This window comes from Penaeus monodon, chromosome 8 (assembly GCF_015228065.2).
Source record: "Penaeus monodon isolate SGIC_2016 chromosome 8, NSTDA_Pmon_1, whole genome shotgun sequence".
Lineage (NCBI taxonomy): Eukaryota > Metazoa > Arthropoda > Malacostraca > Decapoda > Penaeidae > Penaeus > Penaeus monodon.
The window spans coordinates 29,855,421-29,872,920 of NC_051393.1; the positions used below are offsets into that span (position 1 = coordinate 29,855,421).

A 17,500-nucleotide genomic window follows, 5' to 3' on the forward strand; every position below is an offset into this window, starting at 1 on the left:
TAATAATAATAATAATAATAATAATAATAATAATAATAATAAAAATGATAAAAAATAAAGGCACATGATCAAAGAAGTGTTTATGAATGCTAGCAGAACAGTGTCAAAAACAACTCGCACCGTTCTGTGTCGCATTTCCTGGTGATTTCAATGTGGTGTGTCCTCATTTTACAACATGAAACCGTTAAAGAAATCTCGGACCCCACATATCCATAATTCCTAACTGTTGATTCCGTGTTGCTCGTCCTACAATTGCTCGAGGACACCTTTTAAGTCCAACGATCACTATCAATCCTGCTGCAACCGACATTTGGCAAATAATTTTCGAGATAAGTTTCTTATTACTGAAAGGGCGATCAGTTTATAGTTGGTAGAGAGACACACTTGATTACGTTAAATCCTTTTTATCAAAACTCTTAAGCCCCTTAACTTCATTGTTCGTTGTACATTAAAATTTGTTCTTCCATTATTTATCCACATTCTGATATCGTTGACCATGTTTTAATTTTTCATAATCATTATCATGATTATCATTATTTATGGGAACAGAAAGAAGTTTTGGATGTCCTCGGGAGTTTATGAAGGGGAGTTAGAGAGATTTGGAAAGCGAAGGTTTTCTTTGAGGAAAAGAGGAGACACATATCCGAGGAGCAGATGAAAAAGTGGATGTTGGAGAGAATGCGGTGGAAGATGGGTGGAAAGTTTAGATTTGAATGGTACGACAAGTAAAGTGAGAAAAAGAAGGAGTTGGCACCGGGGAAGTGGTTGAGATTGGAGCATCTGCATTTAAAGTGGAAAAAGGAAATGACTGGAAGAGGGAGAGAGAAAAGATAGATGGTAAGGGATAGGGGGAAGAGATAACCGAGGGAGATGCTGAGACACCTTGGGAAGAAGGGAGAGAAGCAAAGCGAAGGATAACGCTGGCATTGGTAGCAAGAGAAAAAAAAATCGTCGACATGCTTCTTGGCTGGCCTCGCGTAGAGTAATGCCTAGTTTGAATCTGAAAACTGCTACCTCAGATTTGAACTTGTAGGCAGGTTAGCTCCTATGAAAGACATAATGGGAGCCACCACAATTGGCACGTACGTGACTGTGCAGAGCAATTTGAACGGCCTTGACCAGATTGACTCCACAGAGGGTAGCTGGCCGGGGACATGGAAATAGTTTCGGCACGAATTTTAAGGGAGGATTGAGGCTGGACAGGAACAGCCTAGCCGGTGAGGTTAGTCAGGGTAAATAATTCACGAGCTTGTAACAAAGTGCGAACGATCAGCTGTGGAAGGAAACTTCGAATACTTGTTTCTGGAGACATTGTTCGAATAGGAGGGTATTCTCAGAGTACGGGGTTGATATATATATGTGTGTGTGTGTGTGTGTGTGTGTGTGTGTGTGTGTATGTGTGTGTGTGTGTGTGTGTGTGTGTGTGTGTGTGTGTGTGTGTGTGTGTGTGTGTGTGTGTGTGTGTGTGTGTGTGTGTATAAATAAATATATGTATATATATATATATATATATATATATATATATGTATATATATATACACACATTCATATATATACTGTACATATATATACATATAAATATACACTGAACCCAAATTTCACCTAGGTGTGAGTCTGAGCATTGCCCTTTGGTGTCAGGATTGGCAATGACGACTTTAACTCCTGACAAAAGCTTTCCAGACTCCATGATGCACAGTGATATATATATATATATATATATATATATATATATATATATATATATATATATATATATATATATATATATATATATATATATATAATACATATACATATAATTGAAGATAGCTAGTCTAGATAACTTCCAGACATGCCTCATAAGCACAGATTTCTTATTCGTACTATACCTCTTGTTTGCAGTTTACTTTATTTTGCATCCTTGTAGTTTGTTTGTTTTTTTTTGCCATTTTTGTTGATTAAATCAAGAATGTACTGAGAACAGTGTCTGGGACATAGTTACCAATTGTCTGATCAGTTGTGGTCTATGAAAGAACTCAGTTGTTGAAGTTTATATCCTGTCAGTGTATTAGTTGATGTATATATCCTATATATGTATTGGTTGTGAATGACTTTGAATAATCTTGGATTTAAATTAAGTGGAGTAGCCAGTGATTACCACACTGGTAAATGCTTCAATTTCTACAGAAAGACAAAATAGAACTTTTTTTTTCTAAGTACCATATCATAAGCAATTACTCATTTCACTTAAATTAAATGTAAGATATTGAAAACAAGTTTCATAATGGAAAATTCATACTGCATGTGGAATTACTTAATTCAAATCCATAATGAAAATTCTGATAGAGTTTTACAAGCAATTTATGCTTCTTTAGAAACTAAAGGACATCTGATATTGATCATTTGACATTTTAAGTAATTATTTGATGCTTGTATTCCAAATGGTACTGATTAAGTGAGACTATTCAATGGTTTGCTTATAAATTACATGCAAGTATGCAAGTAATATCTAATACTCTATTATTCCTTCATGAAGTGTGCACATTGTATGAAGAAAACACAAGTTTATACTTATCCTTTTCATGACATTTATTGCTTGTACTGTATGTTAAGAGACAGTATACAAAAACAGGGAAATAATTGCAGCTGCTCTGAAAACCCTAATAATTTCAAGAAGCGACAGTATGCAACAGTACACAAAAGTTTTACTCATCAGCATAGAACTGACCCTTCACAAACTGAATACAAGGGACTTTCATCCAATCAGACATACACTTTTTATATTTTGTTTTGATTAAATTATTTATTTTCATTGCACCTATACAATCATTTATCAATAAATCATTACACTGGCGATGCTACAAACAATTGTGCTCATCTAGACTGTACAGACAACAAATTTAAAATTCAAATTTAATATGACTGACTTAAGGGTAATACAGCGACATAGGTGATTCCATACCATTCATTATCATATGTGGAAAAGTATAGAGATCATTTTATATAAAAAATTCCAAGTATGAGATAAATACTTAGTTCTACTTTACAGTTAATTGGACATAAACGCCACAATGTTTCAAAACACGACAATTCATGACTATATAAGGGGATTCATACATGCAAAAAATTTGTAATCAATACCCATCTATGAAGCATGGCAGATTAAAATACTCGTCAACCAAATTCAACGAGATATACATAAGTTTACAAAAATCTCCTTCAATGTACACAGACCAAAAAATTAACACTGACAACAATAATGATACCCCAAAAAACATGGCCAAAACTCTGGCCCTAAATATTGTCATACAGCACGCACAAAAAACAACTTGAGCCATGTTTGACTGTAAAATACTCTCATACCTATAAAAAGGAAATAATCTTTATCATGAATGTAAATTCTATATAAAATCTGTCTGATACTGTAACATCGTCTCATGGTGCGCTGTGTATTTTCAGCAAGTCTACACTAGGACTATAACTCGTTCCTCATTCCAGTATGTTCCCATTTTATGACATTTGTGGAATTCTCCTTTTTTAAAACTCTTTAAATCCCAAAATATTAGTCAAAACTCTTCTCCTAACCATTTTTGCATGACTTCCCACAAGTGAAGATGTAATGGGAACATAACCTTTCTGGATTTGAGGTCATGCTGTGACGCAAGGAGCTTTGCTATACCAAAGTTCCCGTTCACCAAACGTCCAAGCCCAATATGATTATCTCTACTGCTATACAAATGTACAGAGCTCGGTGTGTCGAGTGGGCTTTTCAACATTTACTTTTCATTTTCAGCTTGCGCTTATGACTGAAAACATTTACTTATATGATGCTGAAAAATCCACTCTCAGACTAAATAAAGTGGGAATAGGTAATGTACTTTATTTACAATGGCCTGAGTCTGAGCCAAGATATAACTATTTACACTGTTTGGCTAGTTCAAGTGGCAAACATCAGATCAGATCAATAAAAGCATTTATCTCTCTGAATACCAATATATTCTAAGTAGCAATATGATTTCTATTAAACTTTCTAAAAACTTACAAACACTATCACAAGCTATCAATTACGATCTACTGAAGTTCATGACTGAATTCACTTGAAATGTATCACACTACAAATGCAATCGTGAAAGGCTGCACATGGCACTTGTAAACGGAAAATGGAACTTTCATTTCAATTTTCAATTCACTATTTGTTTTAAGAGATATATAAATGTAGAAATTCAATAATTTTTTTCACAGGTTTCATAATATATTACAGAAACTGCTGGTGATTGTGGACTATTTTTTTTTCTGCTCATGTTATAATCCACAATAAAATCACATTTTATAAAGTCTGTGCAAGATGGACATTCACTTTTTCTGGAACTATAATTACACTGAGTATACTTTTCACATATACTCTACTTATAATTCCAAGTTCATCTTTGACAGAATTATGCTTCTCAAAATAGAAGTTAAAAATGTGGAAAAGAAACTAGAGTTGTCTTTTTTCAAGGCTGGCTTAGTATTTGCATTTTTGCTTTACATGTTGTAAGCAACATATATAGGGTCGAGCTGGTCTGCCAGGAAACCATCCCGTAGGTGCATGCGCTGCTTCTCTCCACGAGAGTTGATTGGCACTACACCTGGGTCGACCACAACAATGACACCAACAATGATTTGGTGCTCCTCAAGGACGGATGAGGTGATGAGTGGCACGAGGTCTAAAGCTTCATACTCAGCCCCATCCAGCTCTACAACCACCACTAACAAATTTGTCCAGCTGAATACAGCACATTCTGAGATCTTCTTGTGGCATCGCATCACCGTCATCTCAATATCAATTGGGTGGTATCGCATTCCTCTCAAAATAACTGTCTCATCTAATGCCCCAACAACAAACACTGCATCATGAAGCTCTCCGTCTGCTTGAACAGATTCAGTGCGACGAAGGAAACCTAGGTAACCTGTACGAGCATAGACTTCCCCTGTGTTGCCAGTGACAAGTTGTGCATTAAAGTGGTCATTTGCTGTTCCATCATCACCATATACAGTAAAGTAACCACTAGCATTATGGTTACACTGAACCCAAATTTCACCTAGGTGTGAGTCTGAGCATTGCCCTTTGGTGTCAGGATTGGCAATGACGACTTTAACTCCTGGCAAAAGCTTTCCAGACTCCATGATGCACAATGAATGTGGAGCACCCCTCTCTACCAGTGTTACTCTGTCATGACGAAGGGACCTAAGGTCCACAAACACTGTTGTTGGGTCTGGTGATGAGGCTCCTTGGAGGCAAATTGCCACATTAACACGGCAGCCAAAGCTTGTGGACACCGCTCTTGGTGACAGCCCTAATCCACTGAAAAGCTTGGAGAATGAATTGGTAAGTTGCACCCTTGGTCTTTCTTCTGCTACAACCACGCACGTTCTTACACATGCTAAATTGACACTGCGCTGTTTAAGTAGGGCAATTGAGGAACCAAGGCCCTTTGTGCACAATTCCATTACTCCATATGAACAGAAGGTGTCACGCACTTTGTACTGGGAGACAGCTGATAACCATAGGGAGGGATTTAATTCAACCTGCAAAAGGAAAAAGAAATTAAAGTAAGATATGATTTAAAATTATAGTACATTAAAGAAATATCCTTTTTCTTTTAATCAGCAAAGGGTAATTTAGTTTACAATATTCACAGAAAATAAAGGAACATTGTAGAATATATAAATCTCTTCCATTATTACCTCGCCAGGAGGGATGAGGATGGACTGATGTCCAGAATAAACAGATGAAAGGACCCACAAAGCCAGGCCAAGACCACAGTATGGATCCAGACACAGTGCCACCACACGGGATGGGTACAGTTCACAAGCAACCTGGTAAGAAGTACATTCAGCTGTTAGTAAAAATTACATGAACTTTTGATGAATAAACCACAGAAAAGAAACATTTTAAAAACAGCTACTGAGACATAAACGAACCTTCATACTGAGGCAGAGAGAGGTGGCAGCACCATGAGACATCTTGATACCAGCCAGCATTCCCGTTGTTGAGACACTAAAGTCAAGATAGGCAATCATTTCTGGTGTTGGAGCCTTGTAGATTGATGGCAAACGCTTCTTTGGCAGATCATCTGTGTCAAGAATCGGAGCCCACTTCTTTCCACTGTCAAACTTTTCCTCCTAATGTTGAAAGAATCTCCGTTATACATGGGTGATCATAATGTTAAATGATTATAGAAATAACTTTAAAGTAATAACATTTTTTATTTCATTCACGCAAAAAATAAAATCTTACCTTGCTTTTGAGCAATTTAATCACTGATAAAGTAGACAATATAAGTGAGGACTTTGACACTTCTACAACAGTCCTAACAGTGTTGACAGTTGACTGAAGGTTTTGTGGGTGTGGTGGGCGGATGGTCACTGGGACAGCACCCACATACAAACATCCATAGAAGGCTGCTATAAGATCCACCCCTGGAGGGTAAATAAGGGCAACATGGTCACCAGTGTTAATGTGTCCCTTCTCTAGCAGCAAGACACCCACACGCTCAGCCTTTTTATGGAGCTGAGCACAGGTTAGTGAGGTAGCAACTTGTCCCTTTGAGTTGAGAAGGGTAAGAATTTCATGGTTTTCTGTAGTTGTAGCTCGCCATTTGAGGATGTCGGCTATGAACTGAGGATGCTGTAAAACAGGAAAGCATTATATTAATTTTTTTTGTTTTAATAAAATTTCATAAAAGAAAATAATTAATCCTTGTCACCAAACTTTCAAAAAGCTTTCTTAACACCGATATTTTTTTCTATACAGAAACTTACCCTTCTTGTTCCATCTTCATCATCCATGAGTCCCATGTCTCGTCCCTGTGCGCTTGCTAGCCTGTTCCCCTGCACCAAGTTGCCTACCATCACACTAGCTGGTCCGACATCTATCAGCGAGAAGGTGAATGATTACCAACAGGAAAAGAACATAATTAAATGAAATAAACACCTGCATGCACAGGCACACACCAACACCCACTACCACACCCTGCACACAGATGTTGGAAAAGAGTTCAAACTGGCACTCTCACTGGTCAGAGGTTCTGCCAAACGAAAACAGTGAGTCCATTATATAATTATATAAATATACACACTGTACCTGATGGCATATAAGACACACATATTTCCCTTATGGGGGCTCAAAAATCACTCTGGGTCTTACACATGAAAGTGCAGACCCTTGTTTAACCCTGAATATACCCTATTGAAGTGACTGTGCATCCTATATACTGTCAAATATGGTGTGTGTGTGTGTGTGTGTGTGTGTGCGTGTGTGTGCGTGTGTGTGCGTGTGTGTGCGTGTGTGTGCGTGTGTCTATGTGCACGTGCGTGCGTGTGCATGTGCGTGTGTGTGTGTGCGGGCGTGCGTGTGTGTGTGAGTGTGTGTGTGTGTGCACGTGCATGTGTGTGTTTGTGTGTCTATCTGTGATTATGTGTGTGAGTGTGTTTGTGTGTATGTGTGTGTGTGTGTGTGTGTGTGTGTGTGTGTGTGTGTGTGTGTGTGTGTGTGTGTGTGTGTGTGTGTGTGTGTGTGTGTGTGTGTGTGTGTGTGTGTGTGTGTGTGTGTGTGTGTGTGTGTGTGTGTGTGTGTGTGTGTGTGTGTGTGTGTGTGCGCGCGTGTGTGTGTGTGAGTGATTTTGTATGGAAGGTTAGAAGAGTTTCGAAGGATTTTTAATGTGATTATTAGTATCATCATCATCTTTAACGTAAAAAGTTTGAGTACATTGATTTTAATATATTTTTCATGGGTTTTGTAACTACTACATCAATGAGATACTGAAAACCAGAATTACATTATAACAGTCACAATTATTACAAATAATGATAACAATAATAATCAGAATACCACCACCACCAACAGTAAGTTGAATAGAGTATATTGCAGCAAAAGTTGTACAATGAAAATGAATAACTCCATGAAGTAAGGTTAATCATTTGAATTACTGATGACAAAGACTTGCAAATAATCCTTCTATCTAAAAATTTATCTTTCCTGATGGAGATCTGGATATGAAATATAAAGATATATCATATACTGCCATCTGGATGCTATTCATTCTCACTCAAACTTTTCTCATCCTCATGAACACATTAATCAATGACTTTATAATTGAAAGTAAGAAAATGGGGGGGGGGGGAATCCCTTCCAACACCTAGGATGCATTCTCTAAGCTTAACCTTGGTAGCTAATGTGGTATGATACTCAAATATATTCCCAAATGTTCTTAATAATTTTTTTTTTTTTTTTCAAATACAGTGGTATAACCTTTAGTGAAGTGATAGTTAAAAAAAAAAGTTTTTCGTTTCAGTTTATAAATATACATTTTCAACATAGGGAATTCACTTTAACATGTTACACTGTTTGCTAAGTTAGTACCAACAATTTTCTGTTAATATTTGTAAAACTAACTTTTTCAAATTTTGTTTTTTCTTTGGTAGCTGTTAAATTTTACCAATGTAATTTTTGCAGTTACACATTAAATGGAACTTATGTTAAAATGTGTACCTGGTAGTAGTATGGTAAGTCTATCAGTAATATTGGTCTAAAACGTTTCTACGTCCAGAACTATTAGCAAAGTCAATTATCGATTTAAAAATACTTAAATATTATAGAACTGACTACTCAAACCTGAACACTTGCAGTCAGTAGAACAATGAGAATGTCTTAATTTTACAGCAATACTGTGCTTTTAAAATCCAAAATATCCCTAGTCTAAAAGTGGACCTAGTAATCCTTATCTACTGAAATAAAATAGGTCTGACCTTCTCCATGTTTACTTTCTTGAAGCCTAGTGAATGCAATCCTTCATTTCCTATGTAACTACTGAATATTATTATCATTATTATTATTATTAACATCATTATTATCCTTCATTAAAATATTATTATCATTTTGATAATTATTAGCAGTTTTATTTCAACAATATTATCAGTCTTAAACTTAATGTGAATTACTTTTACTATTACTGCTACAAATTACTTTTATGATCATCAACATATTACACTGAGCTACAATATTCATAACACTACAGATCATACATCTATGTAAGATGAAGAGAAAGAAGAAGAAAAAGCAAAACAAAATAAATTTATAAAAGACAATGCTGATATTGGCAATTTTGTGTGTGATAAGCTCTCCACTCCTATTACAGCAGGAGTGCATGTCCACTGTGGCTTTGTTTTATTATGTTTGTTTACATATATATGGCTTCACAAGCACTTAGTCACCAAGATGTCAATTATTCAGCCTACCTCATCTCACCTTTTAGACCCATTTCTTGAATATTTGAGAAGAAAAGTTTTATTTTTATTATCATCATCATTATTTCACTATCATTATCAATAGCACTATAATAATTATGATAACATTAAACACAATAATAATGAGAAATTGAAATCATTTTCTTTCTGAACATTCCAGGAATGGGGAAACAGGTCAGGTAAGCTTAGTATTTGACTCCTTAGTGACAAAGTGCTTGTGAAGTCCTCTATATGTGAAGAAAAAAATGAATAAATAAAACAAAATCACAATGAAGCCAATTAATCTGGTATCATTGGGTTAACTAAGAAGCAAAAATTATTTTCAAATTTCACTTCATTTAAGAAATATATATCTGCAGTCCAAGTACATAAGTCATACATATTGTGTGGAAAGAGTGTGAAACAAGAGTGAAAGGGAAGGACAGAAGGAAAGAGAAAATGAAGAAGAAAGATAGAGAAAGAGAGAAGGAAGAGGGGAGGAAGACAAGAAATGAGAGAGGGATGAGAAGGAAGAGGAGAGCAGGAGGGAAGAGAGAAGGAAGAGGAAAGAAAATGAGGAAAAAACAATGGAAGAACAGATAAAGAAAAAAGAGAAGGAAAAGAAACATAGAAAGGTGGGTGACAAAGTGAAACAGGAGAGAAAGATATGAAAAGGGAAAAAAGGAGTTCAAAGAGGTACGAGAGAAAGTAGAGAGCAAGACACATTTTAAATGTATTTTAGGTGAAATCTGAACCTTTGGGAGGTTAATCATAAACTGATATCATGACTGATAATATTTTACAGATAACTTTTCAATAGTTTACTGCACCCAAAACAGCATTATCAAGTTATAATAGCATTTCTCTTTCAATAATAGATAAAGTCAATAAAAGAAAAAGAAAATAAGATATACAAGAAAAATAAGTTCAAGAAGAGGCCCCGCAAAAGCAACATGAAAGGCAGTATCACTTTAGTACTTCTATTTTCCTTCAGTTGGATTATAATATACTCAAAACTGTCACCACAATCCTTTGTGTGTGAAATATATTCAAATTATTACATTTTTCTTCGTTGCTCTATGAAGCAAAATGAAATAAAATTTTGATTTGAATCATGCAACTCATATGTTAACAGCAAAAATACTGTCCACATTACTGAAATTGGATTTTGGTAAATATAAGCAGTATTAAGCTAAAATACTTTGTATGAGTCAGAATGTCTGTTCCAGTAGTCTGAAACCAGCATTTTCCTGATTCTATCTATAATTAAGAAAGGCCAAATGTAATACTGCCCTTAGTAAGCACAGCCTAGAGAGCACTATAGAAAACAAAACAAACTATCACAACCAATTATGACAAAGTGCAAACAGAACCACAGGCATCATGCTCACTCAAGAAGGTAAGGAAAACAAAATAATTACCTTCAGAGAGAAGACAGGAGATAATAATTGGTAGTACAGAAGTGCATGTACTGAGAAGGATAGAGATTTGGAAAGTGTACATCAAGAACTACATGGGAAATTCTTCTAGCACCAGCAATATCTAACTTTAGCTGTTGGTGCAGCATTTAATTTTGAAACATCAATCAAACAGTTATGGAAACATTAATTAGTCTTAAATATGCATTAGAATTATAGCATTTTAGACATATTTCAGATCTCACTGATGTGAAAAAGCCCCCTGAATTCCACAACTTGTAAATAATTCATTTAGCTATCACACTGACAAATTTAGCTTTAAAGTCATTAAACTGATTTCCATTAAGAAATACTTATATTATCTAATAAATTCCATTATTATTTACTGATTTTTGTGTAAAAACAGTAAAACATTTATAGCCAAGGAACTTTAACCCCCACTGGATCAAAACTAGAAGAATTCCTTTACACATCCAGCTACTGTTGTACCTTCTTCAATACATCTACACAAAACATTCTGGACTACAAAAATTTGAATATGAAAAAATGAAGGGATATCATTACAATTACCGTGATGAACCTCCCGTGGTTTGGGTAGGTTGGTGACGCAGGTGTGCGGGCACATTAGCACATTTGCCGGGTGCAATGACCCCTCAAGGAACTTCTTGCGTGTCTCAGACAGGTGGATTCCTCCAAGTGGTGTTTTGGGAAGGTGGTTGGGAGGAACTAGAGCCAGACAGTAAATGCCAACTTGGTGGATACTGTCTACTGCCTGAAGAACTCGAGACATCCATTGGAAGCTCTGTGAAAAGAATGTATAGGCTTAGTAATATAAGGAAAGTTCCATATCACGGGTAAAAGACATGGTTTAATAATTATCAACCACTGAAAATAGTATGAAAAGACATTTTCAACAGAGAAAATGCTGAAAATTGTAATTTACTATTCAAGTTCCCAAGCTGTTTGAACATTATAAATTCATATGCTGCAGTTTTAAAAAATAATTAATCTATAAAGACTATTGTTCCATACTATAATGTTTATAGCTTGAAATCTTGATAAATATTCAAGTTATGGTCCTTCACACTACAAAGAATATTTCCATATAATTTTTATAATGAAAGATGTTATATGAATCTGATCTTAGTTATTCAGTATGCCTATCCATTCTAAATGTATCTATTAATTTAGTTTCATGATCCTGTAATTTTCATGTCTCTTTTTCACAATACCATTATTCTATTTAAAAAAAAAAAAAAAAAAAAAAAAAAAAATAATAATAATAATAAAATAAAATAAGAAATAAATTAACCATATGCCACCGGGGAAAATACATATAAAAAAAATGTCTCTGCGCATAGATGGCTCTGCTAGTGTTTAGCCACAAAGGACTCAATTAGTAGACCTTGTGACCTTACCTAATTTCTCCTTTTCTTGAATTGGCAGAAAAAACGTATTTTTTACTTATGCTATGAATATCGATGGTGTTATTTTTATTATAAACATTATTATCACTATAATGTTATAAACATTAGTAACAGTAAAAGATTTTCGTAAATCAAGGAAAAGGGTGAAGATAGGCAGAACTGGTAATTGGCTCATTGGTGACTTAGTACAAGAGTAGCCATCTATGTGTAAAAACAATAAAGTAAACTCACAGTGGGCATGGTATGTACAAGCATGCCATGCCCATCAGCAGTGGGTTAATACATAGTCTTTACTGACCTCTTCTTCTGAACAGTCTGGTCTCTGTTCTGCTATAACACAGATCCTCTCATCTCTCAAGACCTTATGAGAGAAGACAGCAATACGGCCACGGTAAATGAATTTCATGGGTTCAACTGCCAGCACAGTAGCAATAATGTCATCTGTGTTGTGTTTACGTCCAGTGACAGTCATGAGCCCGTCTCGTGATCCACACACAAACACAAGGCCACCCTGAAATTAACAAATACATGTAAAAAAAAAAAAAAGGGATTGATAATATTCTGCTTCTTTGTGAATATAAACAGCATTACATTAAAAATAAAACAAAATTAAAATACTAAATAAAACTTACAGGTCCTAAAAATCCAAGAAGTCCTGTCCTGACATAAGACGACATTTCTGACATAGGAGTGCTGTCTGGAAGTAATGGCTGGACCTTGAATGTGTTGTTGGTCATACCCTGAAGTCCCCAGTACTGGTCACCCACTGCTCCTCCGGCCACACAAATTTCTCCAACTTCGTCTGTACGACAGACATAGGGCTGCCCATCCAATTTAATTACCACAATCATTGCTGTAAGGAGTAGAAAGTTTACAATCTAATCATGCTGCTCTTGACAGTAAATCTGGTTTGCAAGAATATTATGAAAAAGTTAATTTGTATATATTAAATCTTGTATATCACATTTAAGTTCTAAAAAAATTAATTGGGTTTTGATGTGGACTACAAACCTCCTGGTAACACTTGTCCACAGTCTTGCAGTGTGAGTGAAGTAAGGGAATTCTCCTGATCTACGCGTACTACACCATAGCTCAGACCCTGCATGCTTAATACTCCTCTGCCAACTGCATTGGCACCTCCATGGCCTGGTCTGTTAAATATAAAAAGATTATTCTTCATTATCATCAGTTACATATATCAATCCCATGCAACCCTACATTTAAAAACACATATAGAAAAGCACCCTAATACACACACACATCCATCAGAGAAGCTGGTGTTTGCACAATGGTACAAGTTCAATTAAAATAATTTACCTCCTGACAGAGACAGTCAAAGCCTCAGGTGATGATGCACAAGGACAAATGGCATCTGGTCTCAATCCTTTACTTTGGAATACAGCAAGGAACTGATCACATGATGACAGTGACCAAGGGTTGGCTCCATCAGCAACTAACAGAAGACGTAATGACTGAAGGCTTACATCCTTGTGATCTTTGGTGGCCAACAATCCCCAATGGAGGTCACGGGACTTAACAATAGCTATGCTTGCTGAAAGAGAATGAATTATCTATTAATTATCGGCACCTATTTCCTCTGGACATTCATATCTAATGGAAAACTTCTTTCACAGCCACTGAAGTATCCTCAACTTAATTGAAGTTACCTTTAAATCTAGTGATCATGTGCATCCATGAGGCAGGGTTGACCTTCATGACTGAATAGGGAATGAAGATGACATGCATCCCATTGAAGACAGAACACAACATGGAGTGCCACAATCCAACCTGAAATGAAAAGCAGGTATGAGTCTTATGACACCTTTATAAAAATATTCAAAGAATAGTTCTCTATCTTTTTACTTTTTTCTATAATCATCAGCATTATACCATCTAAAAAAGTACATGTTATGTAACAAATACTGTAAACTAAGCAGTTTAAAATTATTAAAGAGTATGAGTGCAATGACAACTTTGTGAAAGTATTCCCAACCAAAAAAGACAAGAAAAATATAGTTCCATTTCTATAATCCTCAATATCCTAACTCTATAATACTGTAAACTACAACTTACTTGATATAGGTATCATGATTTACTATATAATTAATTCTTGAATTTTTTTTTATCTTAATTGTAGTATACAACAAGACTAAAAAATTTGATCTTTACCTCTCGTTTAAAGTCAAGGACACAAACTGCTACTTCTCCTTCAGTGTAATTGCATGCTGATGTTAATGTACGGCAGTGTGCCAGCATTGCAGATCTAGTTACCACAACACCTTTGACAGAACCATCCTTGTCAGTAGAATACTGTCGGAAGACCAAAAATAAAAAATATTAGCACATAACATGAAATACAGACATAAATCATAAAGAAGTTCAACACTTTAAGTAATATAAATCCTTCCATCTCCAGCAATTTGATGCATAAAAACAATCATATAATCATTACTATAGTAGCAGTAAATCCTCTGCCTACAAACCTCAATATATGCTGGAGAGTCATCAGAGTGTCTTGGAGGTGTCTGCCATTCTTTGGGAGGTTTGGGCAGGTGGTCAGTAATGAACCATGTGAGTTTGGGCCAGCCTTTGAAAGACACTACCTCACCTGCACTGGTCTTTGGAATGCCTTTGAAGCAAGCCTCAGATGTAAGAGCTACAGAAACACCACAGCTTCCCAGCAAGAAACCAATCTGTTTACAAAGAAAAAATGTCATCATGATATATACAACATGTAGTCAGACAAGCAAACCACTTAAAAAAAATCAAACAAAACAACCTCAAATAAAATAACCACCTACCTGTTGCGAGCCAGCATCTCGTCTTGAGAGCGGCACTTCAATGGGCACAGGAACAAGTCCAGCTTGTAGACATGCATAGAAAGCACACATGAAGGACACAGGATCATTGTTGGGATACACTAGGGCCACACGGTCTCCTGGCATGACCGTTCCTTCACCTCGACCTCCTAGGCGGGTCAAGAGGTTGTATGCCATTTTCTGAGACCTGCTCAACAATTTCCCTGTTGAAAATAAGACACAATAATTCAGTCAAACAATTATTTCCTAAATATCTACTTTCACACCAGTTGAAAAAAACATTCTGGATCATGGTTAACTCATCAAATATGGGTTGCCTTGAACAAGGAATAAAAAAAGCAAAATCAAAGGTTTGTTCTACAAATTAAATAAAATTTAATCTGAAGTAAAACTTCATGCAATGGTAACTCCCCAATTTTTCATTACTTACATGAGGCTGACATAAATTAATAACTTAAGACTTTTACATTGAAAATTAAAGGATAAGTAATATGGTACAGAATTAGGTGTTACTACAAGATATAGATTTACAGATCTAACATGTATGAGTACTAACTTCTTCTGAAATATATGACTTTGTATTGCCTTTTATATGGTCTGACAGTCTCTTCAATTCTAAAATGAGGGAGGACAGTTTCAGAAATAAAGAGTAGATGAAAAAAGGCTAAACCCTGATTATCTATTTAAAAAGTAAATAAATAATATCAGCATTACAAACTACATCTTCATATGCACTTACCATATGTGAGTGAAACAGACAGTTTTCCATTTGCATCTAGGATAGTTGCAACTGGGGCTTTATACCCAGAGGAAGACCCATATCGGTATACTGCATCTTCTACTGATCGTGGGAGACCTGCTGGTATCTGAAGGAAATATGAGCAGATCTTAGTTACAGTTTGTCACCCTCAATGTAATCTATTCACAAAGAATTTTGGAACACTGAAGCATACATCATGAATTAAACCGATTAATTTACTTCCTATTGCATTTACATATGATAATATTGAAAATATGTTCCATATCAGTTAAACTAAATAAAAACAATAATTTTAGTCCTAGAACAATACATTTTAGTCCTAGAACAAAACCACCTTGAGTTTTCATATGCAAACAAGTTTTTTATAGACTGACTTACCACTAACTGTTCTCCACGGGCAGGTGTCATGACCATACCCTCAGGCTTGGGAGCATTTGGGTCTTTAGGATTGGCAGCAATTTCCAAGTCTTCCTCGTCATCAAGGTAAAATTCTGGTAGGGGTCGTCTCTTTGGTCTCTTTAAGGTATTGAGGAGTTGCTGGATTTTACTGGATACTTTCCAACGCCCCGTTCCTCGCCAGTTTTCTGGAAAATTATAGAGAGCGTCTCGCCATCCGTCTGTTTGACAGAGCAGAAAAGGCAACAGAGACAGCCCGCAAGCAATGCCTAGGGTTAGTCTTAAGAATTCAAACCAAACCACCTATTAGATTTGACAGGCAGAGTAAGCACAAGAAGATATTTTCTATAAAAAAGCAAGGTTAGGAAAGTGATTATGTTCTGCATTTTACACTTAGCTTGGATAAAAATTTTAGGGTCCCATTTCACCTCAGAGCACACATTAAAGCAGTTAATCCTCACTACCTCTTCATAAAAAGGAAAACAAGCACCAAAACAAACCAACAATTATTTACATATAAAAGAAGAAGAAAATACCCACAGAAAAAAAACAAGTTAAATTTCGGTCACTCTTAAGACCATAGTGTAAATGTTCTTTAATATATGTGTATATTAGTTTTAATCACATCTTGCACATAAAATGAGTTATAAGTTTACACAACAGAAAGATATTCCAGGGTGTATTATGTAATTTCCCCATGCCTTCAAATAATAAGGAGAGAGAGAGAGAGAGAGAGAGAGAGAGAGAGAGAGAGAGAGAGAGAGAGAGAGAGAGAGAGAGAGAGAGAGAGAGAGAGAGAGAGAGAGAGATGGGTGTGTGTGTGTGTGTGTGTGTGTGTGTGTGTGTGTGTGTGTGTCGGGCGGTTGTGTGTGTGTGTGTGTGTGTGTGTGTGTGTGTGTGTGTGTGTGTGTGTGTGTGTTTGTGTGTGTGTGTGTGTGTGTGTGTGTCAGTGTGTGTGGTAGTGTGTGTGTGTGTGTGGTGTGGTGTGTGTGTGTGGGGTGTGTGTGTGTGGTGTGTGTGTTGTGTGAGCGGTGTGTGCGCGGTGTGTGTGCGGTGTGTGTGCGGTGTGTGTGGGGTGTGTGCGGGGTGTGTGCGGGGTGTGGGGTTGTGTGTGTGGTGTGTGTGTGTGTGTGTGTGTGTGTGTGTGTGTGTGTGTGTGTGTGTGTGTGTGTGTGTGTGTGTGTGTGTGTGCGCACGCAGTGTGTGTGTGTGGGGGGGGGGAATTAAAAATCAAATAGTGAATGAATGTCATGCATCAGTAATTCTGGAAGACCAATCCCTGTGGGAAAAACTGCAACAGAAATTACAGAAGAACGGCTTCCAAATGAAATGATAACCTATGCTCTAGGAATTCCATGTAACCTGTACAAGCAGAAATAGGAATCCACATCCCATGACACCAATCAAATCCAGAGTAATTTTGCTTGACAATCT

The 17,500-nt window shown here is 36.3% G+C and overlaps 1 protein-coding gene across 6 annotated transcripts in view; it reads right to left on the bottom strand.

Moving 5' to 3' along the window:
• Nucleotides 1-2,543: 2,543 nt before the first annotated feature.
• The window catches only part of LOC119576304 (disco-interacting protein 2-like), a 79,620-nt gene continuing 64,663 nt past the window's right edge, over nucleotides 2,544-17,500 (bottom strand). For 3 of the 6 annotated variants that reach the window (XM_037923918.1, XM_037923920.1, XM_037923923.1), the window contains 16 exons: nucleotides 16,049-16,287; nucleotides 15,650-15,776; nucleotides 14,893-15,113; nucleotides 14,575-14,784; nucleotides 14,261-14,401; nucleotides 13,759-13,879; nucleotides 13,409-13,643; nucleotides 13,103-13,242; nucleotides 12,724-12,944; nucleotides 12,390-12,602; nucleotides 11,229-11,466; nucleotides 6,784-6,893; nucleotides 6,260-6,649; nucleotides 5,944-6,144; nucleotides 5,707-5,838; nucleotides 2,544-5,547 (listed from right to left, as the gene is read on the bottom strand). In XM_037923918.1, coding sequence (XP_037779846.1) covers nucleotides 4,504-5,547; nucleotides 5,707-5,838; nucleotides 5,944-6,144; nucleotides 6,260-6,649; nucleotides 6,784-6,893; nucleotides 11,229-11,466; nucleotides 12,390-12,602; nucleotides 12,724-12,944; nucleotides 13,103-13,242; nucleotides 13,409-13,643; nucleotides 13,759-13,879; nucleotides 14,261-14,401; nucleotides 14,575-14,784; nucleotides 14,893-15,113; nucleotides 15,650-15,776; nucleotides 16,049-16,287 — 3,983 coding nt within the window. In that variant the 3' untranslated portion in view covers nucleotides 2,544-4,503. The remainder of the gene's footprint in view (nucleotides 5,548-5,706; nucleotides 5,839-5,943; nucleotides 6,145-6,259; nucleotides 6,650-6,783; nucleotides 6,894-11,228; nucleotides 11,467-12,389; nucleotides 12,603-12,723; nucleotides 12,945-13,102; nucleotides 13,243-13,408; nucleotides 13,644-13,758; nucleotides 13,880-14,260; nucleotides 14,402-14,574; nucleotides 14,785-14,892; nucleotides 15,114-15,649; nucleotides 15,777-16,048; nucleotides 16,288-17,500) is intronic. The other 3 variants (XM_037923922.1, XM_037923921.1, XM_037923919.1) reach the window with 3 other exon arrangements.